The sequence below is a fragment of the Danio rerio genome, chromosome 3, assembly GCF_049306965.1.
Source record: "Danio rerio strain Tuebingen ecotype United States chromosome 3, GRCz12tu, whole genome shotgun sequence".
In the NCBI taxonomy this organism is placed as follows: domain Eukaryota; kingdom Metazoa; phylum Chordata; class Actinopteri; order Cypriniformes; family Danionidae; genus Danio; species Danio rerio.
Window position 1 is genome coordinate 35,806,447 of NC_133178.1, and position 27,849 is coordinate 35,834,295.

The 27,849-nt window shown below is 36.7% G+C and overlaps 1 protein-coding gene and 1 long non-coding RNA gene across 4 annotated transcripts in view; both read right to left on the bottom strand.

The window, feature by feature from the left end:
- The window catches only part of cntnap1 (contactin associated protein 1), a 46,367-nt gene extending 41,545 nt beyond the window's left edge, over positions 1 to 4,822 (bottom strand). For both annotated transcript variants that reach the window (XR_012401115.1, XM_689488.9), the window contains exon 1: positions 4,588 to 4,822. Coding sequence is in view for 1 of the 2 variants with exons in the window: in XM_689488.9 (XP_694580.5) it covers positions 4,588 to 4,651 (64 nt within the window). In the remaining variant the exon portion in view is untranslated. The remainder of the gene's footprint in view (positions 1 to 4,587) is intronic.
- Positions 4,823 to 12,422: 7,600 nt separating this feature from the next.
- Positions 12,423 to 14,062, bottom strand: LOC137490132 (uncharacterized). Of its 2 annotated transcripts, none has more exons than XR_012401339.1 (2): positions 13,923 to 14,062; positions 12,423 to 13,771 (listed from the first exon to the last, which is right to left on the bottom strand). It is a non-coding gene; the product is annotated as an uncharacterized lncRNA (long non-coding RNA). The 2 variants fall into 2 exon arrangements; XR_011009500.1 differs by having other exon boundaries at positions 12,423 to 13,774; positions 13,923 to 14,053.
- Between the last annotated feature and the right edge of the window lie 13,787 nt (positions 14,063 to 27,849).

The window sequence follows — 27,849 nt, forward strand, 5'->3', positions numbered from 1 at the left end:
GTTCTTATATATACAAAATATTATATATAAAATAAAATGTTCGCTTTTGGAACAGTGCTCATTTCAAATTTCACCATTAAAATAATCAATGCAGATTTTAGAACGAAGCAAATGGTGTAAAATTCAATTTTTACTTTCCTTTGACAATTGAAAAAAACCTAAAAAAGCTTCCCTATCACTCAGCCTGTGCTCACAAAATGGCATTGTTAATATTTGCATAACACCTTGAAACTTTAAACTCTTCAATTTCACTCCCTTGTGATTTTTTTCTCTCGCTTTGTCTTTCTCCTTTTCCCCCTCAAATGCCCTTGGCTGCTCTCCATTCGCAGATAATGGAGAAGGAGACACATGGGAAGGAGCATCTTGAATGCTCTCTTTCTCTCTCACACACACAAAGACACACATGTGGTGTGTTGAATTACAGGCAGTTCCCCACTCTCTGCAGGCTGACGCAGCACTTCTGCTTGGAGAATTGAGTGCACATCACGTGGGCATCCTTCATCACTGGGAGGAGGCCGCAGTACACATGCAGGTCTAGACTAAATCTGCTGCTTCAGATCAATCTCTATGGGCTGGTAGGAATTTTAACCGTCCTGTTCGTAGAAAGGCTGTGGTTAGCATTTTTAGCATGGCCAAATGATATGGGGTCACGTTGGTATAAATTATTCAGAACAGGACTGGCAGCACGGCAGGCTGCTGTCTTTGAATGAAACAAAAGATAAGCTCAAAAAGGGCTTCAAAATACTGAGTCAATTCAAGATGTAGCAGCAGCACGTCAGTCTACTTATCGCACACTCACTTGTCACAGTCTAAAAATACACCCAAACTGAACCTTCCCTGAATCATTTACTCCCTCTCCGGCAGGATCTATTCATTAACACATGTTCTTTATTGAAACCCTCTGTTAAAGTTTTCAGACAGACAGAGCATATTAAATCCCAATAAAAACTGCATCTTTAAACTGTATTCCTGTATTGACAGAGCAGCCGTTTTCAGATTGGATGGTTTCCACTTCGTCCTAAAGATTTATGCCAAATGTATCCACAGCGAGAGTGCTATGTTCATGCTGTCTCATTGCCCTGCTGGATGGATTATCTTCGTCACACAATACATCATACATGAGCTCTCATTGTTGTCAAAGAATTTGTAGTGAAAAGGGAGCCTAGCAAAATCCCACTTTTGGGATTTCATAAAACCTCATTGTTTTAAGATACAATGTGGTATTTCTGGTTTAAATTAATTATCACTTTAGTGAAAACAACTGCTAATTGATATTAGCATCAGGCCTGTAGTCAGGGGGGTTTGGGTGGTTCGAAAGACCCATCCCCCAATGACAAGAATCCATAATTTGTCCCATACATGAGCTCATTTGCCGTATTTTGACTGCTTGGCTATTATAAATTGTAAATAATAACCCACAAAAGGCTGTAGACTTAGCGGAATCTGACGTATGTGAAGTCATCCTTCATCACTGAACTACTGTAGCCTATTGTTATTAAATAGAGAAAACATTTTACAATTAATTTTTATTCTAAATCATGGACCTTATTCTTGAAAGAACAAACATACCAATAAAAAAGTGTGAAGCACCAAAAGCGGATCATATTAAAGATAAGCTATTGTTGTTATCCATGAATTTTCATATATATATATTTTTTACAAGAGAGACTAGAAAAATTGTCAAGCTCTACGTTATTATTAAGTTTTAATTGTTTACTATTCAAATGAACAAATTCTGATTGAGAAAAGTTGAATGTGAAGCTCAGTTTGTTATTTGTAAAATGTTAATTTTTCATTTTTTCTAAATCTTCAGAAATATTTTTAGTACTTCAAAAAGTGTGGTTATGATGACCACCTGACAAGCTAATCCAGCTAAAAAATAGTGCTTAAAATGTCGCTAAATGCAGAATTTAAATAGAAAATGAGGCGAATACCTGCAAAAAATTTTCCACTTAAAAAAAAAAGAACCACCCTATTCACCAGGCTGGCTATGGGCCTGAACATGTAATAGAGCTGCACTCTCATTTAGATAGAAATAAGGATATCCAGCAAATACACTCTGAATGACTATTGATTATTAACACTATTGGCGAATTGGTATGAGTTTAGTTGTATGAAAATGTACAATTTTAAAAAGGAGGCATGGCATCAAAATACACGCCTTAAACTAACCATCATTTAGGAATAAGCAAATCATATACTAAATGAGATTGTACGAATTCATACGAATTAACCACTTAATCAAATAGGTACAAATTGCCATGAGATGTTGGTTGCTTATATATAATTTGGTTGAACTCTTGCAGACTTAAGAAAAATAAATCATTTTGAAAGAGAATTCACTTTTTCATTGAATGACTCGCATTGGAATTACCTAGAACTTTTGCAAAATTATCTTAAACATTCATTCATTCATTTTCCTTCGGCTTAGTACTTATATGCATCAGGGGTTGCCACAGCAGAATGAACCGCCAACTTATCCAGCATGTTTTACAAAGCGGATGCCCTTCCAGCTGCAACCCAATACTAGGAAACATCCATACACACTCATTCAAATACATACATACAGTACGAACAATTTAGCCTACCCAATTCATCTATAGCTCTTGTCTTTGGACTTGTGGGGGAAACCGGAACATGGAGAACATGCAAACTCCACACAGACATGCAAACTGACCCAGCCAGGGCCTTCTTGTCAACGACCACCGACCAGTGCTGTGAAGCAACAGTGCTAACCACTGAGCCCGGTCTGAAACATTATATTAGAAAAATGATTCGTCTGTCTACATACTTTGATTCATTTTAACACTTTACACACATTAAAAAACTGCTAATTCAAGCACATGTACATAAAAAGTAGTAAAAAGTTTATGTGAGATGATGATATGCTTTTCCTAACAATTAAATGTGTTTGGAATATTATGTATTTATAAGTATTACTTTTTTTATCATTATCACTGGATATATATTTACCCATTTTTATGTCTATATTATAATTTAATGTACTAAAACATTTGTTATATTTTTTTTTGCACAAACTGCCAAACAAAACATTTAAATAATTATTTACAATATTTTATATTAGTTGACTGCATTAACAAGAACTAACAATGAAAATTAACTCACTCTTTAATTTTTATGGTATTAGCAAAATATTTATATATAGTGCTCAGCATAGATAAGTACACCCCATTTTAAAAATTTATAATTGGATCCATTTCTCAGTGAATATGGGCAATGTATTTTGGTGCATTTAAACAAAACATATTTATCAAACAGATATATTTATTAAAATATATTTTAGTCCCCAAACATATTTAGAAATTAAAAAATAATACAATTAAATTCAAGCAAAATATTGCAAAAATAAATTACTACCTACAACATTTTAACAAAAGTTTATTTATTTATTTATTAAATTGATTTATTTTTTTCCTCTTTTAAATTTGCATTCAATATTTTTCTATAACATACATTTAGGTGTACTAGTTTTTGGACCGTTATCGTAAGTTATTTTGCTATATAAGTTCCAGATTTGGCTTTAGTACTGACTTATCTATAGCACAAATTTAATATTGTATAGCTTCCTTCATATTTTAAATATGAATTCAAAAGAGAGATTTGGGAGGGGTGAACAAAATGCACAAAAATATGTAAAAAAAATTAAAATAAATAATAATAAAATATTTTTTATTAAAATGCTATAAAATAAATGGATTACTGTTTGCACATAGTACTTGCATTTTAACAAACGAACATTATTTTAGAATGTTATCAAATATGTTATATCATGCATGTGAATATCTTTACATAGATTTATTATAAAATATCACATGCACGGCTCTTTTTACCAAAATGAACAGTTTTCCTCATAGACGATTATATAATAAAACAATGTATCAATAGGCTTCATTTGGTATCATTTTGACGGCTTGAGGGTTGAAATGCTGTCTTGAAGGTAACCTTACGTGAGGATTCGCATGCAGTGCTCTACGTCATGTGAATTTGGGAGTTCGGTGAGTTAATGCGCCCGCCCTCTGTCTCCGCATTGGGCTGCTCCCACTATAGCAACTTCGCAGAATAGACATTTTTCATCACGCCATTTGAAAAACGCAGACAATCTCAACTTTTTATCAGTGAGAGACCAATGACACAGCCAAAATCTAATCTGCGTGCTTTCAACAGCTTCCGTTTATCAGCAGGAGAGCGTGTCCTTCCCGCGTGTCCCCTGCGCAAGACGCACCTTTCCATGCAGAAACTTGCCCAAGTGAGAGGAGCGCGCGGAAGCACCGCAATGCAGAAAGAGCCCGGAGACACAGCAGAGTCGCGAGCCCGGACTCACAACACACAATTACACCAGCGCTTCACATTCAGCACAAACCTTCCAGACTCAATGCTTCGCATACAGATTAGCAAATAAAATGTTAGATTTTACCGCTGATATAAAACAACGCCAGCTTTTAAACAGCGCAGTTTTGAAATCAATATCATCATGCATTAGTTTTACCGATGCACTTGTTCTGATAGAGGATAACGCTAACGTTAATGGCAAATAATATTTCATTCTCTATCTGCAGTTTTACTTACGTGACGAGCAAGGCTGAAAGGCGAGAAAAAATAAAAGGCTTGGGGCAAGAATTCTGATATCCATCTTCTCCGAAAACGGAGTCGCTATTCGACGAGTAAATCAAATGTTATCCTTTCTTCGTCACCCGACTGTACAGCATCGTTTAGCCGTCCTTTCGGCCAACTTTAACTCTCTCGGCCGGGATGGCGATAGACTTGCTCGCTAGAGGCGGGCGCGCGCGAGATAGTGGTGCTGATGCTGCGCTTTGGCGGGAGCGCGCATACTTTGATTAAACGAAATTCCTTGAAACTTGGAAAGTCGTGTTATTCTGGCCGAAATAAATACAGAAAGTATCTCTTATTTGATACAGGGGGAAATGGAGTCGTGTGACATGTGTAGAGAGTGCACAGGCACGACTTTTAGTGTCCAGGTTTGCAGTGAGGGAGGGGGCGCAAGACGAGCACAGGAAAAAAGTTTTGAACTCAAGCAGTTCGTCATGGCCATAGGGAATCCGAATCTTTTGCCGAGAATCGGCTCTTTCGAACAGTACGTGTTAAAATGATGCTTTTACGTAATGACGAAAAAACGCTGTGCCTGGTCGTGAGCAAGCAGACACTTTTAATAGCATTTTTACTCTACTCAAGTTCTAGTGATGCATAAATCTATTTTAGAGAAGCCTATTGATGATTTTTAATGACTCAATTGGGTTGATCAGAAGTTTTAAAAAAGGCTTTAACTTTCTAAAAGAAGCACTCGTGTATTAGCATTAGGCTAACTAGTTTTTTTGTAATTGCAAGGTAATTACGATTTTTATGAATGCATATTACTTTTTTTGTTAGATTTAATATAGTAACTGACATGAAAACATGTAACCATACCCAGCAAGCATTTTTAAAAGTTGTCTAATAAATGTCTAATAGACGTTTAAACATAGTCATCTTGGAAAAATAAAGGCTAGCGGGCTGTCAGTGAAAATAGAATAGAAGTCTAAGAATAGACCAAAAACTAGAAAATTAGGCATCAAATCTACAGAAATTAATAACTTCAAATTTAAAGTCTGTCTAATCTTTCCATGTGACAACTGTGTTGACTATTCTTAGATGTCTATTACGGTTCACACCACTTCTGCTGTTCTTTTATTTTAGCTTTTATTTTATAGTAGTCGCTTCGTAGCTTCTTGCGTTTTAGGCGACATTGATCAACCGGCCGCTGGAACCCTTCTACACTCAGCGTGTAGCTTCACCTTTCGGTACCCTTTCTCCTTTGACAGTGGAAACGGCCATAAAACCGTACAGAACCGTTCGTAATCCGTACCTAATTTTGGCATAAATGATATGCTCATATTAATAGACATTGCTATGTTTGCTTCATAAATAAGTGAGTTAGCCTGAATCACTTCGAGACAAAAGAGACAGTTATCAGTTTTTAATAGTAAAAATATGCGTAATACTGAATTCAGCAAAGAAGTAACTATCTGAGAACTGGTATGAGTGATTCACTTAAACAATCTGACTCTTTTCATCCCCAAAAATCCACACATCTCTCACTACTTTTTTTCTGTTGGGTCATGTCACAAACATGTGCAACAGTTCAGTTGTTCATTCCTTTAAAAAGTACAAGACTGAATTTCTGTTTGAGAGCACAAGTTCATCACTTCAATCAACCCAGTGGTCGCAATCAGATTTGTTTGTGGGGGTCGTGAAGTAAGGTGGGAGGAAAAGCCGGATTTATGCTGCTGGAGAAGGCAGGCTGTCCATGATTCTGTGATATAAAAAGGCTTTGGGATTAAGAAGTGGGTTTGTAGGGCAGCAGCAGAGCAGAGGCAAATACAGGGACAGAGAGGGATTTACACGATTTCTAATCAAATCAGATTGAAGTCCCTCCCTGTTCTTACAATCATCGTACACACATCAAATCTCATTCATGAAAATCAATGTGGCGGAGAAAATCTGCAGCGTTAGATGTGGTCTTTTTAATTCATGACTATTCCTGTTTACACACAATTAATTTTTTTCACCGTTGATAGAGATATAAGTAGCATTATTTGAGATCATACATCAAAATCATCTGCATGCAAGGGGAATTACAGTGCTTACTTTTAAATGACTTTTAAAGAATCAGATTTGGAAAATGAACTGAATATATTCAGTAAAGGATCAAATGATAAATCCATGCATGGATCATGAACTTCTTTGCATTTCCTTTACACTGTATATAAACAATGTATTATTCTCATAATCCCAACCTCATCCTTCAATCAAGTCTGTCTAATCTGTGTCAAGGACAACCGTGTCAATGAATAACAATTGATTTAATAATTTCAAGAGCGTCTTACTCAATTGATCACGTGAAATGCAAGTTGATTTGTGATGAAAAGTAAATTATGCTGCTTTTATCCTAATCTGAAGTCATAATTATGAGTTCATTCATTCATTTATTTTCCTTTATTTTAGTCCCTTATTTAACAGTGGTTTCCACAACAGAATGAACCACCAACTATTCCGCCATTTACGCTGCGTTTTACGCTGCAGATGTCCTTTCAACCTCAACACTGTGCTGGGAAACACCCATACACTCTCACATTAACTACTACCAATTTAGTTCATATAGTTCACCTATAGCGCATGTCTGGTTCATTATTTGTTTTCAACAAAGCAGATTGTTTAAAGCCAGTCACAACAAATGCATATAAAAAAGTATAGCATCCTGTCAACCATCATTTGATCTACTGTGCAATACAGTATATACTGTAGCTATATGCTACATCTAACATCTAACAGTGCTTTGTACTCACTATCAGCCACTGAATGAGGTACATTTTTTTAAACTTCATGTTAATGCAAACATTGAATCAGCCAATCATGGCAGAAAATCAATAAGTTAAGGCATGTGGATGTGGTCAAGATGATCTGCTGAAGGTCAAACTGAGCATGAGTTAAGAAGAAAGGGGATTTAGTTTTGAATGCGGTTGTTGGTGACAGATAGGCTGGTTTGAGTGTTTCAAAAATTGCTGATCTACTGATTTTCCAACACACAGCATTTATCTTTAGTGTGTACAGAAAATGTTTAGAAAAAAAGGAAATATCCTGTGTGCAGTGGTTTTGTGGGTGAAAATGCTTAGTTTAAGTCATGGCTAAAGGAAGGTGACCTGGTTTGAAATTATGGAGCTGTTGATTTGAAATTTTTACCAGAGATTGCATGTTCTCCCCCCGTTCGCGTTGGTTTCCTCCGGGTGCTCCGGTTTCCTCCACAAGTCCAAAGACATGCGCTATTGGTGAATTGGGTAGGTTAAATCGTCCGTAGTGTATGAGTGTGAATGATTGTGTTTGGATGTTTTCCAGAGATGGGTTGCACCTGGAAGGGCATCCGCTGCATAAAACATGTGCTGGATAAGTTGGCGGTTCATTCCGCTGTGGCGGAATGAAATGACACAGGAAAAAAGTATTGAACATATGAAGAAAGAGGGTATAAAAAGGCAGTGAAAGCCCAGACAACAGCTGAAATCTCTCAGTAGTTCTTCAGCAGCCCTCTGCCCTTCCTCACTGTAAATAAATATTAGCTGCTTCATTCCAACATCTACATTATCAGCATGATGAAGATGAAACCAGGGTAGACATTTCAGCAAGACAATGATCCAAAATACAGCCAATAAAACTATCAACTGGTTTCGGAGAAAGAAAATCAAGCTGTAAAATGGCCCAGCCAAACACCTGACTTTAATCAAATAGAAAATAAAAAATAAAGATGAAAAACATGATGCGTTGATTACTTTTCCCTCACTGTATTAATACATATACGAATAGCATACCTGCCTGGAAGCAGGCAAGATGTTTGGTTCCTTGCTCAAAAGTCTTACCGCAGCTATGGTGTTAAGGGTGGATGAGAGTACTGTTTTTTTTCACTACAACCATCTGCAATCACAGTGCCGGGACTCAAAACAGTGACCTTTGGATCACAAGTCCAACTCTCTGTTCCAAGTTTAAGTTTGTATAAGTTTGTTTGTTTTTGTTTTGCTTAAATATCTAAAAATCTTAAATTCAGAAGCTTTTTATAGACAATAAAAATAGTTCAAGATTGTGTTTTTTTTTCTTCTTTAAAACAAGCAAAAACAATCTGCTAGTGGGGTAAGTAAAATAAACTTGTTTTCGGTTGATTCTATCTTTACTGTGCTATTCATGTTTTTTTTATTTAAAACTTACTATATCACTACTTGTATACTCTTTCGCTCCACTAGAGCTCTTTCTTCTTGCTCATTAGTTGCCTCCATGATTTCCAGCATATTATATCCAATTGTGGATTTAACCAATAAGCAAGGTAAGCGACCCCTCAGGACATCTAGGGGCCCCCAATAAATATCTAGAAGTATAAATAATACCTATAAACTATAAATAAAATCTGTTTCTATCATATTTTGTATAGTGAGAGAGTCAAACAAATACATTTTTACATAATTAAATATTTTATAGGGGCGATGCAGTGGTGCAGTAGGTAGTGCTGTCGCCTCACAGCAAGAAGGTCGCTGGGTCGCTTGTTCAAACCTCGGCTCAGTTGGCGTTTCTGTGTGGAGTTTGCATGTTCTCCCTGCATTCGTGTGGGTTTCCTCCGAGTGCTCCTGTTTCCCCCCACGGTCCAAAGACATGTGGCACAGTTGAATTGGGTAAGCTAAATTGTCCGTAGTGTGTGTGTGTGTTTCCCAGAGATGGGTTGCGCCTGGAAGGGCATCCACTGCGTAAAAATGTGCTGGATAAGTTGGCGGTTCATTCAACTGTGGCGACCACGGATTAATAGAGGGACTAAGCCGACAAGAAAATGAATGAATTAATATTTTATAATATACAATAAAATATAATATTATTATAATAACATACTGTTATGGAATAATATTTTTTTTTAAAAGTCCAGCAGTCAAATTTATAAAAAATATCTTATTATTTTTAGTTGTAAATTCATTTTAAGACATTTAATTACGTAAAATGTAAAGCTTAAATTAAGATACACCGTAGAAAAGAAGATTGATTGATATTTAAAAAATAGCTAAATAAATACAGGTTTAAAAAAAATTGAAAGGGTGCATTTCAGAACTTGGGACCCCATGGCTGGAGCCACTTAGGGCCCCTAAATTACTAAATCCGCCCCTGATTGTATCTAATTTATGAGGATAAGGGAGCTGTATGAAAATGCTGGAAACTCCCCGGAGCTTCCAGGGGAGAATAAACTGATGAAATGTATCATATGAGCACTAGATGGCGCACACGAGTCATAAAATCTCTATTAAAACAAATGCCAGGCAGCGAGGCCTATACCGTCAACATAAGCCTCCTGAATAAATACGACGGTCTACCATTTATGACCCTTACATCTACTTCCCTATTCTGTTCCAATCAGTGGCCTTACCGAAGAAAAGAGGAAGCAATGCTGTTTTAGTGAGTCAGTGAGGAACAGAGCTTTGTCTCTGGATATCTACACGTGAGTAAAGTTTCACGTTGAGGCCTGTGAGCACAGCTGCTGGGCTTGCTTCGGTCACAAGGTAGTCATTCGTCAGGTTGAAGCTTAGCTGGTTCTGGTTCAGTTCTCCTTTTCAGGCAGTCAAACACCTTTTTGGATGGAAAAAGTAAAAAGTAAACCACTGTAACAATGTGTGATGCTTTTTTGCCCAGTTGGCAGAATCATGCAAATCTAGACAGTAGGAACTATACATTTGAATGTGCTTCCTTTTAATCTCCTATCCTTTGTCGAGCATTTCCCAACTCTCTGTATTACTCGACATAAAAAGAAGAAGAGGAAGTATAATTAAAGAAGAAAACTACAGATGTTCCTAAGCAATTCTGTCTTGTTCAGTTTCACCTCCCTTCAATAGAATTTTCCTTTTGATCTTCTAGTTATGTCCCTGTTTATCAGATAATCTTGTGTACTGTATATGCTATGTGTGGGATTGTTGCTACCCTGCATACTTTATTTTCCACATGATTATTTCCATTTTTATCTTTTGGTCATTCCACCATTCTGTAAACATTCGGAAGATAGTTTTGCTGATGTGGTCCAAAGTTAAGATAAATCAGGCAAAGGCTTGCATTGTTTGACCTCCATGGTAAATTTGTTCTGTAAATTAAAGTTTGGCATGCTAGTTGACAGAAGCATTTAGAAATTTCTACAACAGACTCAACAGATACAGCAAAAGTGTCTACTGACCAAAAACATTTACAGTGCCTATAGAAAATCCTCAAACCCCTTTGAAAAAAATATTTTATTCGTCATACAGCCTGAAATCAAATCATATTGCAAATAATGTTTCCAGCCTTTGAACTTTTTTTGTAGCCTTCTCCTAACCCTTGCCACTCTACAACTTAATCCAGAAGGTCTTTAGAAAGCAGGGTGTAATGTAGTTAAAGGTATAGATTTTTACAAGCTATGAGGATTTTTTTTATAGACACTGTACATGAATGGAAGTTATAGCCAAAATACAAATTAAGCACTTTTTATAGGGAACTGGGTCTATAAACAAATAGACAATAATGAAAAATCTGGTTCAAAATAATGTTCTTAAATAATGATATTTTGAGGAGTAATCAAAATAATCAATAATCAATAATCAAATTTGAGACTTATTGCTCTTTAAAATGTAATTTATTGTTTTTTGCTTTATTTTAAGCATTGCTTTGGCAGACAAATGTTTTTCAAAGATTAATTAGTCTTGTATAGCCAGCCCTTTAAAGCAGAATTCATTGGCTAAGGACTGTTTAGAGATTCAGACATGTCAGGTAACTAATTACAACTTGTGTTGTTCAGCTTAATGCTTATTTGGGTTTATCGATGAAAATGCATCATCGATGTATCTACATTCTACAATAACGTCATCTCTACCAAACTTTTTAAAGAGTCTATGGTGAAAACTACACATGCATTTGAAAGAATTTGGATTTAAATGAGATGCTTTCTTAGCTGTTGCTTTCTCACTGTTGTCATTTATGTTGAGTGTTTTTTTTTAATGAAGATGCAATGCAGCAGGTATTTAAAGTCTGCAAACAGTATACCAAAAGTCACTGAGACTTATTTCAGTATGTTGATATACTTCCAACTGGCTTTTAGTTTTCATTCACCCTGCTCAAGCACTTTAGGTAAACTGTCATGCCATTACAAAATTGCAGCGTTTATTTCTTCAAAAATTAGTGATCTTCAGTGCCTGACTGGGATATAATATAAAGTGGGTATCAGACCGGGCAAGAAACACTGAATTAAATTCCATTGTTCCCTGTTATGTTTTTAAAATGTGGACATTTATTTTACCCCAGGGGCGTCACAGTGGCACAGTGGGTAGCACGATCGCCTCACAGCAAGAAGGTCACTGGTTCGAGCCCGGGCTCGTTCAGTTGGCATTTCTGTGTGGAGTTTGCATGTTCTTCCTGTGTTTCTGTGTGTTTCCTCCGGGTGCTCTGGTTTTTCCCCACAGTCCAAAGACATGCGGTACAGGTGAATTGAATAAACCAAATTGGTCATAGTGTAAGAGTGTGTGAAAGAGTATGTATGGGTGTTTCCCAATGTTGGGTTGTGGCAGGAAGGGCACAATTCAAAAGGAAAAGATTAAGTGAGGACCACCACTCCAAACACGGAAGAAAATAGTCAGACTTTGATTGAAGATTACCAAAACAAGCTTTATTTCAGTAAATTATCTGATTCATTGTTCACCTTAAGAGGAACAATGTGTGCTGGCAAACTGAAAATTGTAAACTTCGATCTAACACAGACTTTGATTATTCACCTAAATGTTGTTTTAGGCAATGTTGATGGCACTAATCATATACAATTGCAAAGGTAGCTGAGAAAAAAATACTGTTACAAATATACCAAGGCCTTAATAGTCAATTAAAGTCATTTATTTTTGTATTGCTTTTACAGTTACAATAATTTTTGTGAACTCATACAAATGATCAGTTTGTGAGGAGATATAGAGATGTGCATTGTTGGCATAACAGTGGAAACCAACTTCACATTGCTGTTTGATATTGCCTAGCAGTAACATACACTCACAGGCCACTTTATTTGGTACACCTTACTAGTACCGAGTTGAACCCCAGTGTGGTCTTCTGCTGCTTTAGCCAATCCACCTCAAGGTTGGACATGTTGTGCATTCAGAGATGCTCTTCTGCATACCTCGGTTGCAATGACTAGTTATTTGAGTTACTGTTGCTTTTCTATCAGCTGGGACCAGTCTGGCCATTCTCCTCTGACTTCTGGCATCAACAGGGCATTTGTGCCCATTGAACTGCCGCTCACTGAATAGACCATTCTCTGTAAACCCTAGAGATGGTTGTGCATGAAAATTCAGGTAGATCAACAGTTTCTGAAATACTCAGACCAGCCTGTCTGGCACCAATAACCATGCCATGTTTAAAATCACCTTTCTGCCCCATTCTGATGCTCGGTTTGAACTGCTGCAGATCATCTTGACCATGTCTACATGCCTGAATGCATTGAGTTGGTGCTATGTGATCGGCTGATTGGAAATTTGTGTTAACGAGCAGTTGGACAGGTGTACCTAATAAAGTGGCTGATGAGAGTATATATTATAAAATGCAAGCAACTGAGAACTGAGCCTTGCGGCACCCCAGAGTGCCCCATGATTAATAAGGTCCCTCAATAATACTCTTACACAATGGTCTCAAACTCAATACCTGGAGGGCCACAGCTCTGCACAGTTTAGCTCTATCCAGCTCCAACTCATACCTGCTTAATAGTCTCTGGTAGACTTGAACACCTTGATTAGTTGGATCAGCTGTGTTTGATTAGGGTTGGAGCAAAACTGTGCAGAGCTGCGGCCCTCCTGGAATCGAGTTTGAGACCTATGCTCTGACAAAAGTTAGTTGACCTGTAATTGCAAATTCAGCAGTATGTTGAAAGATGACCATCAAAATCTTGAGTGAAAATAAAATCAGAACAAATGGAAGTCATGGGACCAATAAATATTGTAAATAAAAACAGGATATTTGAAAACACAATTATTGAGAACCTCTGCAGTAGATATAGTCTATTTGAACCATTAAAAAGTAATGCAAACAAATTTGCGACATATCATCAAGCTATTTTTGTTTTTATGAGATCTTGAAATGCTTCAGCTGCTTTGTTTCCCAGCAGGGTAAAATAGGGTCTTCTGGGTGTTGGCAGGGGGCACCTGCAGCCTCTCCATGGCTCATCATCTCGACAGAACAGCTGCTACAACAAGATGGCTTTGGTGAACTTTATTGGGCAAATAAACAAACAAATACCTTGACCGCAAGCACTAGCCAGCTGCCTGAGATTGTCTATCATAGACAGTGAAGACAAATTTCCATCTAAAAAAGAAAAAGACCAGTAACCATACGTCCAAATCTGGTGAATTTTAGGACAGTTTTGGCCACTTCGTGCAGACACTGCAGAGGTTAGCGTGCTAGCTCTGTCAGCAAGAGTTTCAATAGCAGGCGCATTAGTGTGCAAGCGGTGTAAGCAAGTATTGTATTTTACAGAGCCCAGACTAGTCCTGTCATCAAGTTCCACTTTACAGTTTTAAATAACCATGACTGCAGCTCGGCTCACAGGCTAGAATAGTGTTTGCCTTATCAGGGTGTCAATGTCCATCAACCAACACCTTTGAAATGAAATTAGCACCCATCTATGCTCTGTATGATTTAACTAAAGTCACTGGCCAAGCCTATAGATATGCATTGATGCAGTGAAAATTTGCAAATGCATAGGGAAGAGTGCAAAATGCTATCTGCACACTTGCAGACGAACAGGCACACGCGCACCAGACTCTGAAACACAATCCTGGTAACTGCCGCCAAGTATGATAGTCAGCACAGGGCTGTCAATATCAAACAAACACTTTGGCGTGCAAACAAACGGGCAGACCAAACATGCGAGGCCCGTCAGACATGTGGGAGGTGAAACTGTCTGTGTGTGTATATACTGAAGTCTATATGCTACTGTTGCTATACGTGTGAGAGACATGTCACGAGAGTAATTTTCTCCATAGCGAAATTAATTTTGAACAATATCTGACTCCTTTTTGAAGGCAGACCATTTGTAAGCTCCAATACTAATAAATGATTGTATATCTTTTTGTTAATCCCACGTGGTTGCATTAAATCATTTATTTTAAAAATAATGTTTAATAGCAGACTTTGTATAATAATTTGTGCATTATGAAAACATGCATACAGTTAACTTCAGAGGCACTGAAAATGCACTATTAATAAAGCATCTCTCAGTTATCCTCTAATTTGTTTGTTGTATAGTAAATAAATCAGTTGAGCTATGCAAATCCAATCATCTACGTTTATCCAATAATATGAAAAAAAAAAAAACGTAAAAAATATTGTTGGACATTAAGGATAATTGCATGTTACTTTTATAAATTAAGGCCAAGAAATGATCGTTTGGATTAATCTTAAAAAAAAAAAACTTACTTTGAAACCAAGAACATTAACATTTTTATATGAGGTTTCATGCATCCTTGATATTTTTGTCACAATTTAGTTTGAAAGGTTGATGTGATTTTGTCAGTATTTTGAATACTAAAGCATTTTATATTTATTCTAACTTACTCCCAGGTCTGTTTTTAAATTAAAGTTAATATTTAGTCGCACCTTGTTGGTGTTTCGTAACATTTAACTTTTACAAGGTGGGTCATATCCCAACACCTCACCTCCAACTTGGAGGACCAGGACATTTACACATACACTATGAACAATTTAGCTTACCCAATTCACCTATAGCGCATGTCTTTGAGGGAAAACCAGAACACCCGGAAACCCATGCCAACACAGGGAAACATGCAAACTTCACTCAGAAATTCCAACTGACCCAGCTGAGGCTCGAGCAACCTTCTGGCTGTGAGGCGACAGTGCTACCCACTGCGTCACTGTGCTGCCCTATTTGTTCTGACAGGTTGAGAAAATTGATATTGCTGAATGAAAAATGGTTATCAAAATATTAAACACCTACATGAAACTTTTACCACAGTATTTTAAGAGTCTGGATATAGACTTTTTAATGCCCACAGCTAACCCTACACCTCCCAGTGACATCACTAGCTACATTGAGTGCGTTGTGTCTGACATTGCATCTCTGAGATAAGCCTTCCCAGCTTGCAAATCTAAGTCTTCGTCCAGATACTATTGGGTATTTTTGCTCTGAGCTTCAGTTTCTGTATTTTTGTAGGACATTTATTAACTGAGATGAAATCAGTTGAAAGGAAAGTACATAAGCTAAAGGTGCAGTAGATGATCTGCCAAAATGCTAATAGCATTTTGCATAGCATAATATCTTTGAAACACAATCCCTCCCCTGCCATCCAAAGCCACATCTCCGGATTTCATCAACGCACATCTTAAAAATGACGGTAGAAAACCCACTAGTCCATGTCATTCGCCATTTAGAAAACTTTACAGTACTTTATAATGGTACAATTCTGAACGAAAAACTGAATTGTATCTAGCATGTTACAGTTGTGTAGCAAGCAAAACTTGTCATAATGTGCAGTATTTCACACGCTTTGTCCTGAAGCGACTAATGGATGCTTTGTGGTTGGTCAGCGAGATGCAGGAATTACACATTACTAAGCCAATCTTACATGCTATTTCAGACCGAATACTCAAAGTTACTCACAGGTTATCATTGTTAAAAAATTAACCAACATAAATATAAAACCAACTTAACCTCAGTAGGCTAGTTGTAATGGTGCTATTTACTTATGTTTTGCTGATAATCTAAATGTAAATTATTTGCATACATTTATCTACATTATTGATGCTGCAACAGGTCCCATCTGAAATTGAAAATAGTCACACCAATCTTTTGGCAAAAAATTTCAGTGGCTGAACAACACTTCAGTCAAAGCCTCTTTAAGGTAGGGGTGGGAAAACTCGGTCCTGGAGGGCCGGTATCCTGCACAGTTTATTTCTAACTCCAATCAAACACACCTGCTTATAGATTTCTAGTGATCTGGAAGACACTAATTAGCATGTTTAGGTGTGTTTGATTAGTGTTGGAGCAAAAGTCTGCCGGACCCCAGCAAGTAATATCACTTGGCGGCCATCTTTGAAACGCCTCTTGGGCAGTATGCTCGGGCATTGTGTTTGAATGAGGAAGCATCAGTTTCTCCAAAACTACTTGCCAAGCTTACAATTACATTTCATATTCATTTTATATTATGAATAACCAGTAAAATGAAACAACAACTGTATATTTAGTTTAATTTCAAAATGTTTCTTATCACACAAAATCTGCAGAAACTCTGGTCCAATCACCTTTCCCGGAGAATTGTCATTCTATAGCGATAGCTAATTGGCTCCTGTACTAGAAGGTGGGCTTTATTTGCCATATACCGTTCGCTGATTGGCCCATGAATTAGAAGGCGGGGCTTCATTCACCATATTGACAGTTAGGCTTCTCCCCATTCAAAGGTATATGAGTGACATGTCTTTTGTATTCTATAGTCTTTGCTTCTGTGCATATACAGTAACTCATTTAAAGTAACTCCAATACTGATTCAGGATTTTAAAAACTTTTGATTCAGCATTTGTTTTTAATGCTGTCACTTTCTTTGCTGTGAGCTCTTGCACGGCAGATCTGCATGAACAGCTGCGCTGATGTAAAAATCTACATTTTATGACAGACATATTGAGCTACTTTTTAACATTATGGGAATAATCGGCACAACAATTTATAATTGCATGGACATTTTTTTAGTTTTATGTCTTACCCAGAATATAAAAATACATATAAATACGTTAAGATCATTTACTTTAACCATTACTAATAGAATGTGAAGAGACTTTCAACCAGCACAACAAAAAATGTTTCTGAAGACGATCACCTACCATCTTTTAAGAAGAAAAATGTGTTGCAAAAATTGCACAAAAAATGACTATGTGAATTAAACTTTCTTTGTACTGTGTACATTATAGAAACCATGAAAAGAAACATTTAACAGAAAGAGCATCTTCATTTTCAGTTTCTAAAGAGTTAACACTGAAAACAGCTGATTTTAAGTCACGACAACCTGATATTCCACATTCTGCAAACACATTTAAGTAATCATATGGACGAATTCAACTCCAAAAACACATGTAAACTGTTGCCTCTCGGTCTGAAGTTCAAACAAACACCTATTCCTTTTTTCTGCGCAAGCAATTTCAATGTAAGAGAGAAAGTGTGTATATGATATATGTGGCGTGACGTGCCAAGTAAATATTTGAAATAAAAGGGTCCGAGCTTTAATCCACAATCCCCAACCACCAGTGCCAGAATTCATTCCAGCTGCCTAAGGCTTTGTAAAAGCGTCAATATGACAAATGGACTGTATATTGTGTGTGCAGTGTGACTGTCTGTGTGTGCTGGAAGCTTTACTGCACTCTCCAAGCGCAAACTGATCCAGCAAGCATGTGGACGCCCTGCCAACCCTTTGACCCACAGTCTCTTATTCTTGGCCGTTCTGTCCGTATCTTTGCGAAAGCCTGCGTGCACATGTGAATGTGCGTATATGTCGATTATATGTCTGCGCACGTCCGCTTGTGTGCGTGTCTGCAGGCTAAGCAGCAAACTAATGTCATTCATTAACAGTCAGAAACGCTCAGGCTTTTGACCACAATATCTTGTAAATTCGACACACTGGTCTGATGGTTAACAGTTTGGTCCCACCTCAATACCAAAATACGCTTCATTCAACTATATTTTTAATGCTAGTATGTGTGTGTGCATGTGTGTGTATTTGGGGTGAAATTGCAGGTTTCTATGATTGTTCACAGCGCCTTCCACCCTACCCTAAAGCGCAGTAGGCAATGGTTTTTATAAATGGTCTTGGAAATCACAACACAACTGGGAACGCTGTGATTTCCACTCAATTTTAACAGAGCCAGAGTTATTTCCTGTAGAAGTGACATATATTTTCGTTTCCTTACTCCTAAAACAATTGGATTGTTGAAATCTGATTGTTAAAAATGGACACTTGTCAGTTATATACTCTTATGTTGCATATAAACAGTAAAGATACATGCAACACACAGTTGCACACCCACTCACTCGCAGAGAGAGAGAGAGAGAAGTTCAGGGATTTTGGCAGCTCTGTACGAGTTCTGAGTACTTTCACACAGTCTGGAGGCTATAAATAGAGCAAGGCCTCTGGATGACTGCCCACCCTTCCTTAACTCTTAATAACCAGTGGGTCTACCCTACAGTTACGGGTCGAGCACTTCTGCTCACACGCAAACCTGTAAGAAAGGCTCTTTTAAGAGAGCATATGCCACGAACACAAATGCATAAATGCAAGCATTTTGATGATTTTACATGTATCAGCTCAGTATATCATACGGTTTTGGATGAAACCGTAAACAAGCATGTTGTCACTCAAGCGTTCTGTTCAAGTTCTCTCACTTAAAATTATTAAAGAGCCACCATTATGCGTTTTTGAAAGTTACCTTCAATGCAGTGTGTAACACAACTCTAATGGAATGAAAAAATCCAGCTGAGGTTTAAATCTGACAGTGCATCTCAGGATCACAACCTGTAAGTTTGATTAAAATGGTTGCCTCGTTCTCTGTACACACCCAGAAACAAAGGTACAAGAGCAGTCACTGGGGTAGTAACTTCTCAAAAGATACATATTTGCACCTGAAGAGTCTATAATGGTACCTCAAAGGTATTTTTTAGGTACAGTTGGGCACTAATGTGCACCTTTAAGGTACCACTTTGGACTCCTTGGGTACAAATATGTATCTTTTGAAAAGGTACTGCCCCCCTGACAGCTCCTGTACTTTTATTCCTGAAAGTGTAGCTTACAAAATATATATTTAACTGTATCTCTCTGGCTAGGGGGCTATTCATGTCTAAAACAGCATGGAAAACACAACACATGCTGCTTCTTTATCGATTTAAAAACACTTCTGAGCTTGCACTCCTATGGGGTCTGTCATTGCTTTGCCACTGTCACCTGTTCTTTCACACAGGACGCAGAAAGCCCTGCTTTTGCTTTTATTTCAGCGATTTGAGCCATGCTGAACAGAACACACATCCACCGAGCCAATGTCCCTTTAAGCAGTGGCGGAGCCAGAGGGGTGTCCAAAATTGTAATTGCTGCTGGCAGTTCCTGATGCTGATTGACATCTCATTTATCTAAAGAAGTTTTTGAATTTTGTCGGCAATGATCAAGCTATTTTCAAACCAGTGACGAGCAGAAGACAAGAGCATAGTTTCAAGTTAGACGAACAGTGTTGGGCAGTAGCATTGCTACAAGTAGTGACATTACTAGCTTAACTACATTTCTCAGTTGCAGTAGGGGTGATAATGTCCACACAATGTCAAGATGTAACATTAGACGTTGATATTTGGTTGATTTTAAGGTGAACGTTTGACATTGATGTCGGTCTAACATTGGGTTCTGACATCAACCCGATTTTCATTTCCAAACAAAATACAACATCCCAGCGACATTGGGGTACAATGTCAATCTGATGCCATGTTGATGTCCTGTGCCTGCTGGGTGTTGAAGGCCATTTTGGTCATCATACAGTAAACATTCGTCATCTTCTCATTAGTAACATGCTTTTAAACAGTCTCTGAGTCATTGCGTGTAAAGATTTTTCCCATCTTCTTGGACACTTTTAATGCTTCCAAACAGTTTTCTGCATTTACAAATCACTCAAATGTCTTGAGGTGGTTCATCATGATGCAATTTACTTTCTATGTGATTTGGATTGGACTAGAATCACAGGACTGATTTTTCTAATCTTCTTAGACAAGAAAAAATAAAGTAATGACTGCAGGTTGAAGAATAGTAGTAGAGTAAGAGTACCGATACAGCACTAAAAATGTACTCAAGGGAAAGTAAAAGTACACATTTATAAAATTACTTGGCAAATTGCAATTCCTGAGAAAAACTAAGTTACAGTAATTGCAGTATTTGTAATTTGTTACTTTACACCACTAATTAGAAGTGACAATGAAAGTGTTTTGACCTGTGTGCATATCAGCCTGTTGTTGGGGACTCCCAAACCAAACTTTGACCATTTATAATGCATAATAGGGGTGCATTGAAAGTTCTAAAACAAATGTAGTTATCTTCAGTGTGTTAGAAGATTTGCTAAACTGTACATTCTAGATACTTTTGTGATTGTTTATTACATATCATGACTAGTTACATGATATGTAATAAACTAGTGACTAGTTTATTACATATTATGACTAGACTCTCTGTGGTCATTAAAAATATATGAAACTTCTCGTAAAGAGTAGGGGTGTAACCCCGATGTCCTGGCCAAAGTCCCTCAATGGGCCCTTACGATCATGGGTATTTGTTTTTCCTACTAGGGATTCCAATGGTTTCAGATTTCAACATTCAAAATATCTACTTTTGTGTTCAACAGAAGAAAGAAACTTTTAAAGGTTTATAACCACTTTGACGGTGAGTAAATTGTGGGTAAATTTTGTATGAACTATCACTTCAATTCTTCATTCTATATGGATTCAACAAGGTTCTGCCAACATTCCTCAGATATTTTGGTCCATATTGATATGATGGTATCATGCAATTGTTGTAGATATGGCAGCTACATACATGATGTGTATCTCCTGTTTCAGCATATTTTAGAGTTGCTCTACTGGATTAAGATCTGGTGATTGTGGAAGCCATTTGAGTAAAGTGAACTCATTGTGATACTTGAGATAATTTGCTCTAAATTATCACTAGCACTAAGTGCAAATTAAGGTATTGCAGTAAATCAGAATTTTAAATCAAACTGTTAAAAAAATCTCTGTGCTAACCATGGTGTGATCTGTGGATGCTGCAGTTGGGTTTGTCTAGTTTTAGCAATGTTATGTGCTCAAAGAATGAATTCAGCAGACTACCTGAATACACTGAATAACAAGGCTATTCCATCTATGGATTTTTTCCTTACCTGATCTCATGGGCATATTTCAAGATAACAGTGTCAAGATTCATCGGGTTAAAAATATGAAAGTGGTTCAGGGAGCATGAGACATCATTTTTACACATGGATTGGCCACCACAGGATCCACACCTTAACCCTACTGAGAATCTTTGGAATGGGCTGGGGACTTTTCGCAGCAGCCTGACTCTCCCATCATCAATACAAGATCTTGATGTAAAATGAATGTAATACGGGTTGGAAATAAATGTTGAGACATTACATTTCAAGAATATTGAAACCATTACACAGCGAATTGGTGCTATAATCAAAGCTAAAGGCAGTCTAGCAAAATGTTAGAGTGTGACTTTTGGACGTGCAGTGTATTTGAAATATTTAAAAATTAATTCTTTCAAAACATTTGATAACAGATGTAAAAACAAATATCTATTCTTCATAAATATTTTATATATTTTGTAATACTTGTATTGTTTAAATATATTAGGGACATTACACCAGAAACTAAATTTTCACTTATAAAAAAATGTGACAGGGCCAGACCTTTAAGCTTGTCCTCCTCAAAAATATCATACAAAAACAAGCATAAAATCCTACAATTCTATAATAGAATGCATCCTTGATCAATATCAGCTTCTCCTCCTTCAACTGATGTCACTTCTTTTGAGTCATAGACTTAAATGTGTATTGCACGCATTTCATGTTAATTACATGATAATGCAAATGTGATAGGACTGACTGAAACATAAGAACAACTGTAAAATTATTTGTTTATATATTTGTAGTATTGATTTTTAGATTATATTTATAATTTCATGTTTTAAACCAATTGATGTGGTTGATAACAACTTAAACTTGCTATTTCTGAAGTATTGTTTTTCTAAATAACAGTTTTTAGCATAACAAAACTATTAAAGCTGTAGGTTCAGTAGGGCTGAGGGCAAGGAGAATGACATGCAGTTTGTACATTTGTAAAGTGTTTTTAATAAAGAAAAACAATCTGAGAATACTCCTTTACAGAACACTCACAGAAATGAATCATCAGGCCATTTTAGAAACTTTTAGGATGAAATATTCTTTATTTATTATTTAATTATGTTTTTATTTCAAGGACCAATAATGTTCGTTTCTGGTAGAATATCCCATATTAAAACATTAATACATTTATTTATGTTTACCAATATGGTAAAGAATTGTAATATTGATCATCAGTTTATTATTGTTTTGAACATAAAAATAATTGTTGCCACTAGCTTCATTAGTTACTATCAACTCAAAATTAATTTGTATTATTAAATGTTTAATACTTTTTTAAAATGCAGATTTTCTCCCAAAAACATTGCTAAAATTCACATATTGAAGTTAACAGAGTTAAACAAAATAAAATAAAGAAGTTCAACAAATATAAGAAAAGGAGAAGAGAATAGATGGATTGAGAGAGTTCCAGTTGCGCTTATCTTTCTCTCTCTTTAGTGTTCACATACCATGCAGCATGAGGGTGTCTGGAAGCCGGCTGCTCGTTTGGATTTGTTATTGTTTTGTCTTATTGCTCCTGTGCTCCAACCAACCCTATATGTATATATGTGTCTGTGTTTGCGTGTGCATTCACAGATCTGCAGGGCTCTTCCTGGTTATTGTTGTACGACTGCGATGTGAGACACGATAAGGTCTGCTTTTGTTTATGTCCTCCTTTCTCCTTTAATTTTCTAGGCCAGTTCACAATGGACAGAAATCAGCTACTATCAGATAGCAGAGAAGTGTCTCAGATCCTGTTCTGTCACTGCTGTTAGCATGAGAGAAACATTTCGCAGGAGGAAATACCAGGAGGTTTGCCGTGAATGGCGTTGATATGATGAAGCCAACGGGCACTCGCTTGATTTCTGCAGAGTAAAACAACAACTTCCTGTGAGACTGAAGAAGAATGTGTCCACAAGGGAGATGATTATGATGAACATATACAGTGCGCTTTAAGAAAACGAAATGGGCTGTGAGCAGGGTTTTGTGCGACAGGAGAGAGGGTTTTGAATTCGGGAAGCAGAGGGGAAAGAGTTGGAGGAAGCAGGGTTAAAGATAGAGTAATGGAGACCGTAAGGGAGGTAAGGGTGGGGGGTTGGGAAGAGAGGTCAGAAGTTTATGGAAAGAATATTTTTTTCTTCAGTGTGCCCTCTCCATGACACCCTTGCTTCCAGAGAGCAGAAACACATACAAACACAAAGAAAAACACAGAAGAGAGAGTTAATAAACAAATATGTTCTTTCTACGAAAGCAGACATGCGCAAAAGACACGTAACAACCCAGATTCAGCCTTTCACACTGTTTAATTTGACCAGCGTGTCATTCTAAATGCAAACTACTACTTTAATTACTTATTAGCCCCATTATCTTGCAGTGAGGCCTAACAGGCCTTCATAAGCATTTAATATGATCTGTATAGCCAGATTTTAAGCTCCAATTTGTGACAGCCAGGTGATAAAATAGTATTTTGTAATTTGTGTTTAATAGGCTTGATGAAAACGGTTTAATGTCGTCAAAATACTTTAGTGTCTTGTATTTTTAAAATACTGTAAAATACTTTGTAAGAAATCTACATGAAGAAAATACATAATACCTTATTTTTACAAGTTTTAAAATAAACTACAAAATACAGCTGCCATAAGGGAGCATTTCTACCCAAACCTTCCATCAATAGGACCATTCAATCAATCCCTTCACCATTACACTGCTTTAATGAAGTAAACAGTGTTTCTCTGAGCAAGCTTAATTCAGTTTCTCTGCCAACTCATTTACCTCTACTCCTGTAAACAAGGAGGGATACATGAACTTTTATTTCTCTTATAGTGATTTTACTACACATATAGTTCAATTTCTACGCAGAAAGTGCTGTCTTGAAGATCTCTTAATCACTGTAAAAATCATGTAATGCAGATAATAAGATAATAATAGTACTATATTCCTTATTATGTTTCCATCCATTGCGTGGCTAAAAAAACTGACACCATCTATAAACAGTATTATATTTTAAAAGGGTGATATGTGAAGAGGTTATTTGAATTTTTTGCAATATTAAATAATATTATTATTTTATATGAATATATACACACACACATACACACACACACACACACACATATATATATATATATATATATATATATATATATATATAGTGACTAAATATTTATCATAATGTAAAGTATATGTCGTAATCTGACTTTTACCATAACCTCATTATAGAAATTTATGCCTTTGATTCATCTCACAAGGTCTACATATATCAATGACTTACAACTTTGCATCTTATTGTGATTTAGATTTTATAATATGACTATAAAAATGCGACTTTAATCTCATGATATAAATAACACAACTTTTGATTTTGCATTGCATAATGTGATTGTTTAACTCATAAAACAACTGTATACCCATGTCTGTATCCAGGGGAGGTTCAGAAGACCCACTCCTCACTGACAAAGATGCAAAAATTGTCCCATACATTAACTCATTTGTCCTATTTTGACTGCTATGCCATCATAAACAGTGAAAATAACCCATCAAAAAAGGCTTTAAGACCAAGCAGAATCCTCTGTAACAACAGCTAATCAGTTTGACCAATGCAAACAAGTATTTTTTCTTGAGTCCAACATCCAGCTGCTATTAAACATACAATCTGACTTTCACTATTGACCTACTGTATTGTTGTTTAATAGAGAAAACATTTACAACCCACATAGCATCTCTGGCCTAGCTCTGGCCCACACAATCAGCTTTTGCTTGGCCCACAAATCGCAGTGAATTACGGTACATGACTGGACCAAGTCTGGCTTCCAAACAAGGGTCAAACATGGACCATAACTGGGCCAAGTCTCAACCAAGTTAAAAACCCATAAGTGAGCCTAAACTTTGCCAGATATGTTGGTGTGTCATGACTGCAATGAAATTGATAAACCCATGAATCATTGCGCTTTAAGCGTGCTACGGGCGTGCTTTTTCTCGAATCGACCAGATTGATCGATTTTTTTTTTTAATAAAAATGTATTTTAAATGTGGGTCAAGATCCCACAAACTCACATGGCCCATATATCAACTATTAACATCTGGGCCAAATGCTACATTTTACATCTGGCACAATTGTGTGCCGCTTTAAAAACGGTGCCACCTCTGCTAAAATAGGGCCATGTTTGGCCCACATGTTGTATACCAGTGCCAGATGAATGCCTGCGGTGCCAGATTTATGCCAAACCTGGGCCAGAATTCTTTGCTACCTGGGAAGTAACTATTACTCAAAGTCATGGACCTTACTCTTAAAACAAAAAATGACCAAGAAAAACGTGCGAAGCACCAAAAGTGGCCCATATTAAATTAATTTGAAAACTAACTTGGTTGCGTGTCACAGTGGTGCAGTGGGTAGCACGATCACCTCACAGCAAGAAGGTTGCTGGTTCGAGCCCAGGCTGAGTCAGTTGGTATTTCTGTGTGGAGTTTACATGTTCTCCCCGTGTTCGCGTGGGTTTCCTCTACAGTCATAAAACATGCACAATATGGAATTGAATAAGCTAAACTGCCCGTAGTGTATGTGTGTTAATGAGTGTGTATGGGTGTCTCCCAGTGTTGGAAGGGCATCAGCTGTATAAAACATATGCTGGATAAGTTAGTGGTTCATTCCGCTGTGGCGACCCCTGATGAATAAACAAACTAAGCCGAAGGAAAATGAACGAATGAATGAGAAACTAGCTTTTATTCTACTTATTCTCCAAAATTCTACTTATGAGAATGTCGCCGTTATTTTTAATAAAACTGTCTAGTGCACAAAAAGTCAACAATCAAGCAGATGTTATTTAAATTTAAAGGATATTATACAGTATTATGTGGATGACCCTGAAGTGCTATTTAAGGCCCACTGTGTCTCCTTTCCCAAAAAAAAAAAAAACATTGCCCTAAAGACAACACTATATTCTTCTAAGAATACACACAGTATGGTAAATGTTAGTATGGTAGTCGTTTGTGATATCTTAGATTTAGATTTACAAGGCTTGAAGTGACCTCTGACCTTCTACAGCTACAAACTACTCTGCTACATTTTAGACCAGACAAACCTTTTAAAAATGTGTAGAAAATAAGGCTGTTCATTTCTGAAGGTACAGAAGGAGATGGTGTATTCATAAACAAGCTGTTCAAGGTGGAAGAGCTTTATAGGATGAATATTTTGAGTGTGGCGTCTGTCTAATGTCAAGCTGACTCAGGGCTTGACTCAAACCCATTTCTGAAGTAGCATCAACACCTTAAGGCCTAAAACGACCCTTGCAGACAGGAAGTGTCAATCACACCGAGTTAGGACCTGAGTGCATGACGTGAACCTTGAAGCATAGGGGAATAACTATGCAATAGCCTATTAAATGATTGATTCTAACTTCAGGTTTTGTGAAGTACTTAAACTAAACCTAAATGCTTTTGTTAGACTATACATTTATGCTGATGGTCGATTAGAATGAAGCATTGCACAAAACCACACTTGCCGTTTCTACTTAAATATTTTCTGAACGTGCTTTTACTAATCTTCATATCATAAAGGATCCGCAAATTAAATAGTTTTCAAATTTTCAGATATCATTATCCTTTAACCCTTAAAAGACCTATTTCATATAATGCATAAAATGGTTTAATAACTTTTATAATAGTTTGCAACTTGTGAAATATCTCCTTTTTTTTACCTTTGACTATACACGAACATAATTGGATAAGTCTAAGTAGTCATAAAATTACAATAGTGAAATTGCAAATTTTTATACAATGGTAAGATTGAAAAGGCCTAAAATTCTAAAAGATGTTTACATAAAGCTATTGTTAATAGTCTTCAATAAATTAGTGTTATATAATTCACTGAAAAAAATATAAATATGAATCAATAAACCTCTTAAAGTTTGAGTTCACCCCCAAATACAAATATTCTGTTGTTAAAATATAGAACAACAAAAAAGATTTTGAACTAAAACCATGGTCTTTAATTTTGCAAGTCAGTACTTCTATCCACCTATTTTTATGTGCATTTTGGAACAGTGCATAATAAATGCGAAATGGAAATGACAAGATGTGCATACATTTTGAAATTGTGCATAAAAAAACTTACTGAGTAGCACAACTGAGTAGGATAAGCTTTCTATTTGATAAGAAAAAAAAGGTGCATGAACTATGATGGAAGCAGAATAAATTCCAGTATCCACATAAAGTGAGGTGATTTTGATATAACAGATCATGTGATTGGGGTGGATCAAGTCCCAGGGTTCAAGCCCCATCAATTGGCATTCCTGGTTAGGAGGCTTGATGGACAGAGGCCAGTGGGCAAATTTTTAAACCCCTACTCAGGTTGAGTGT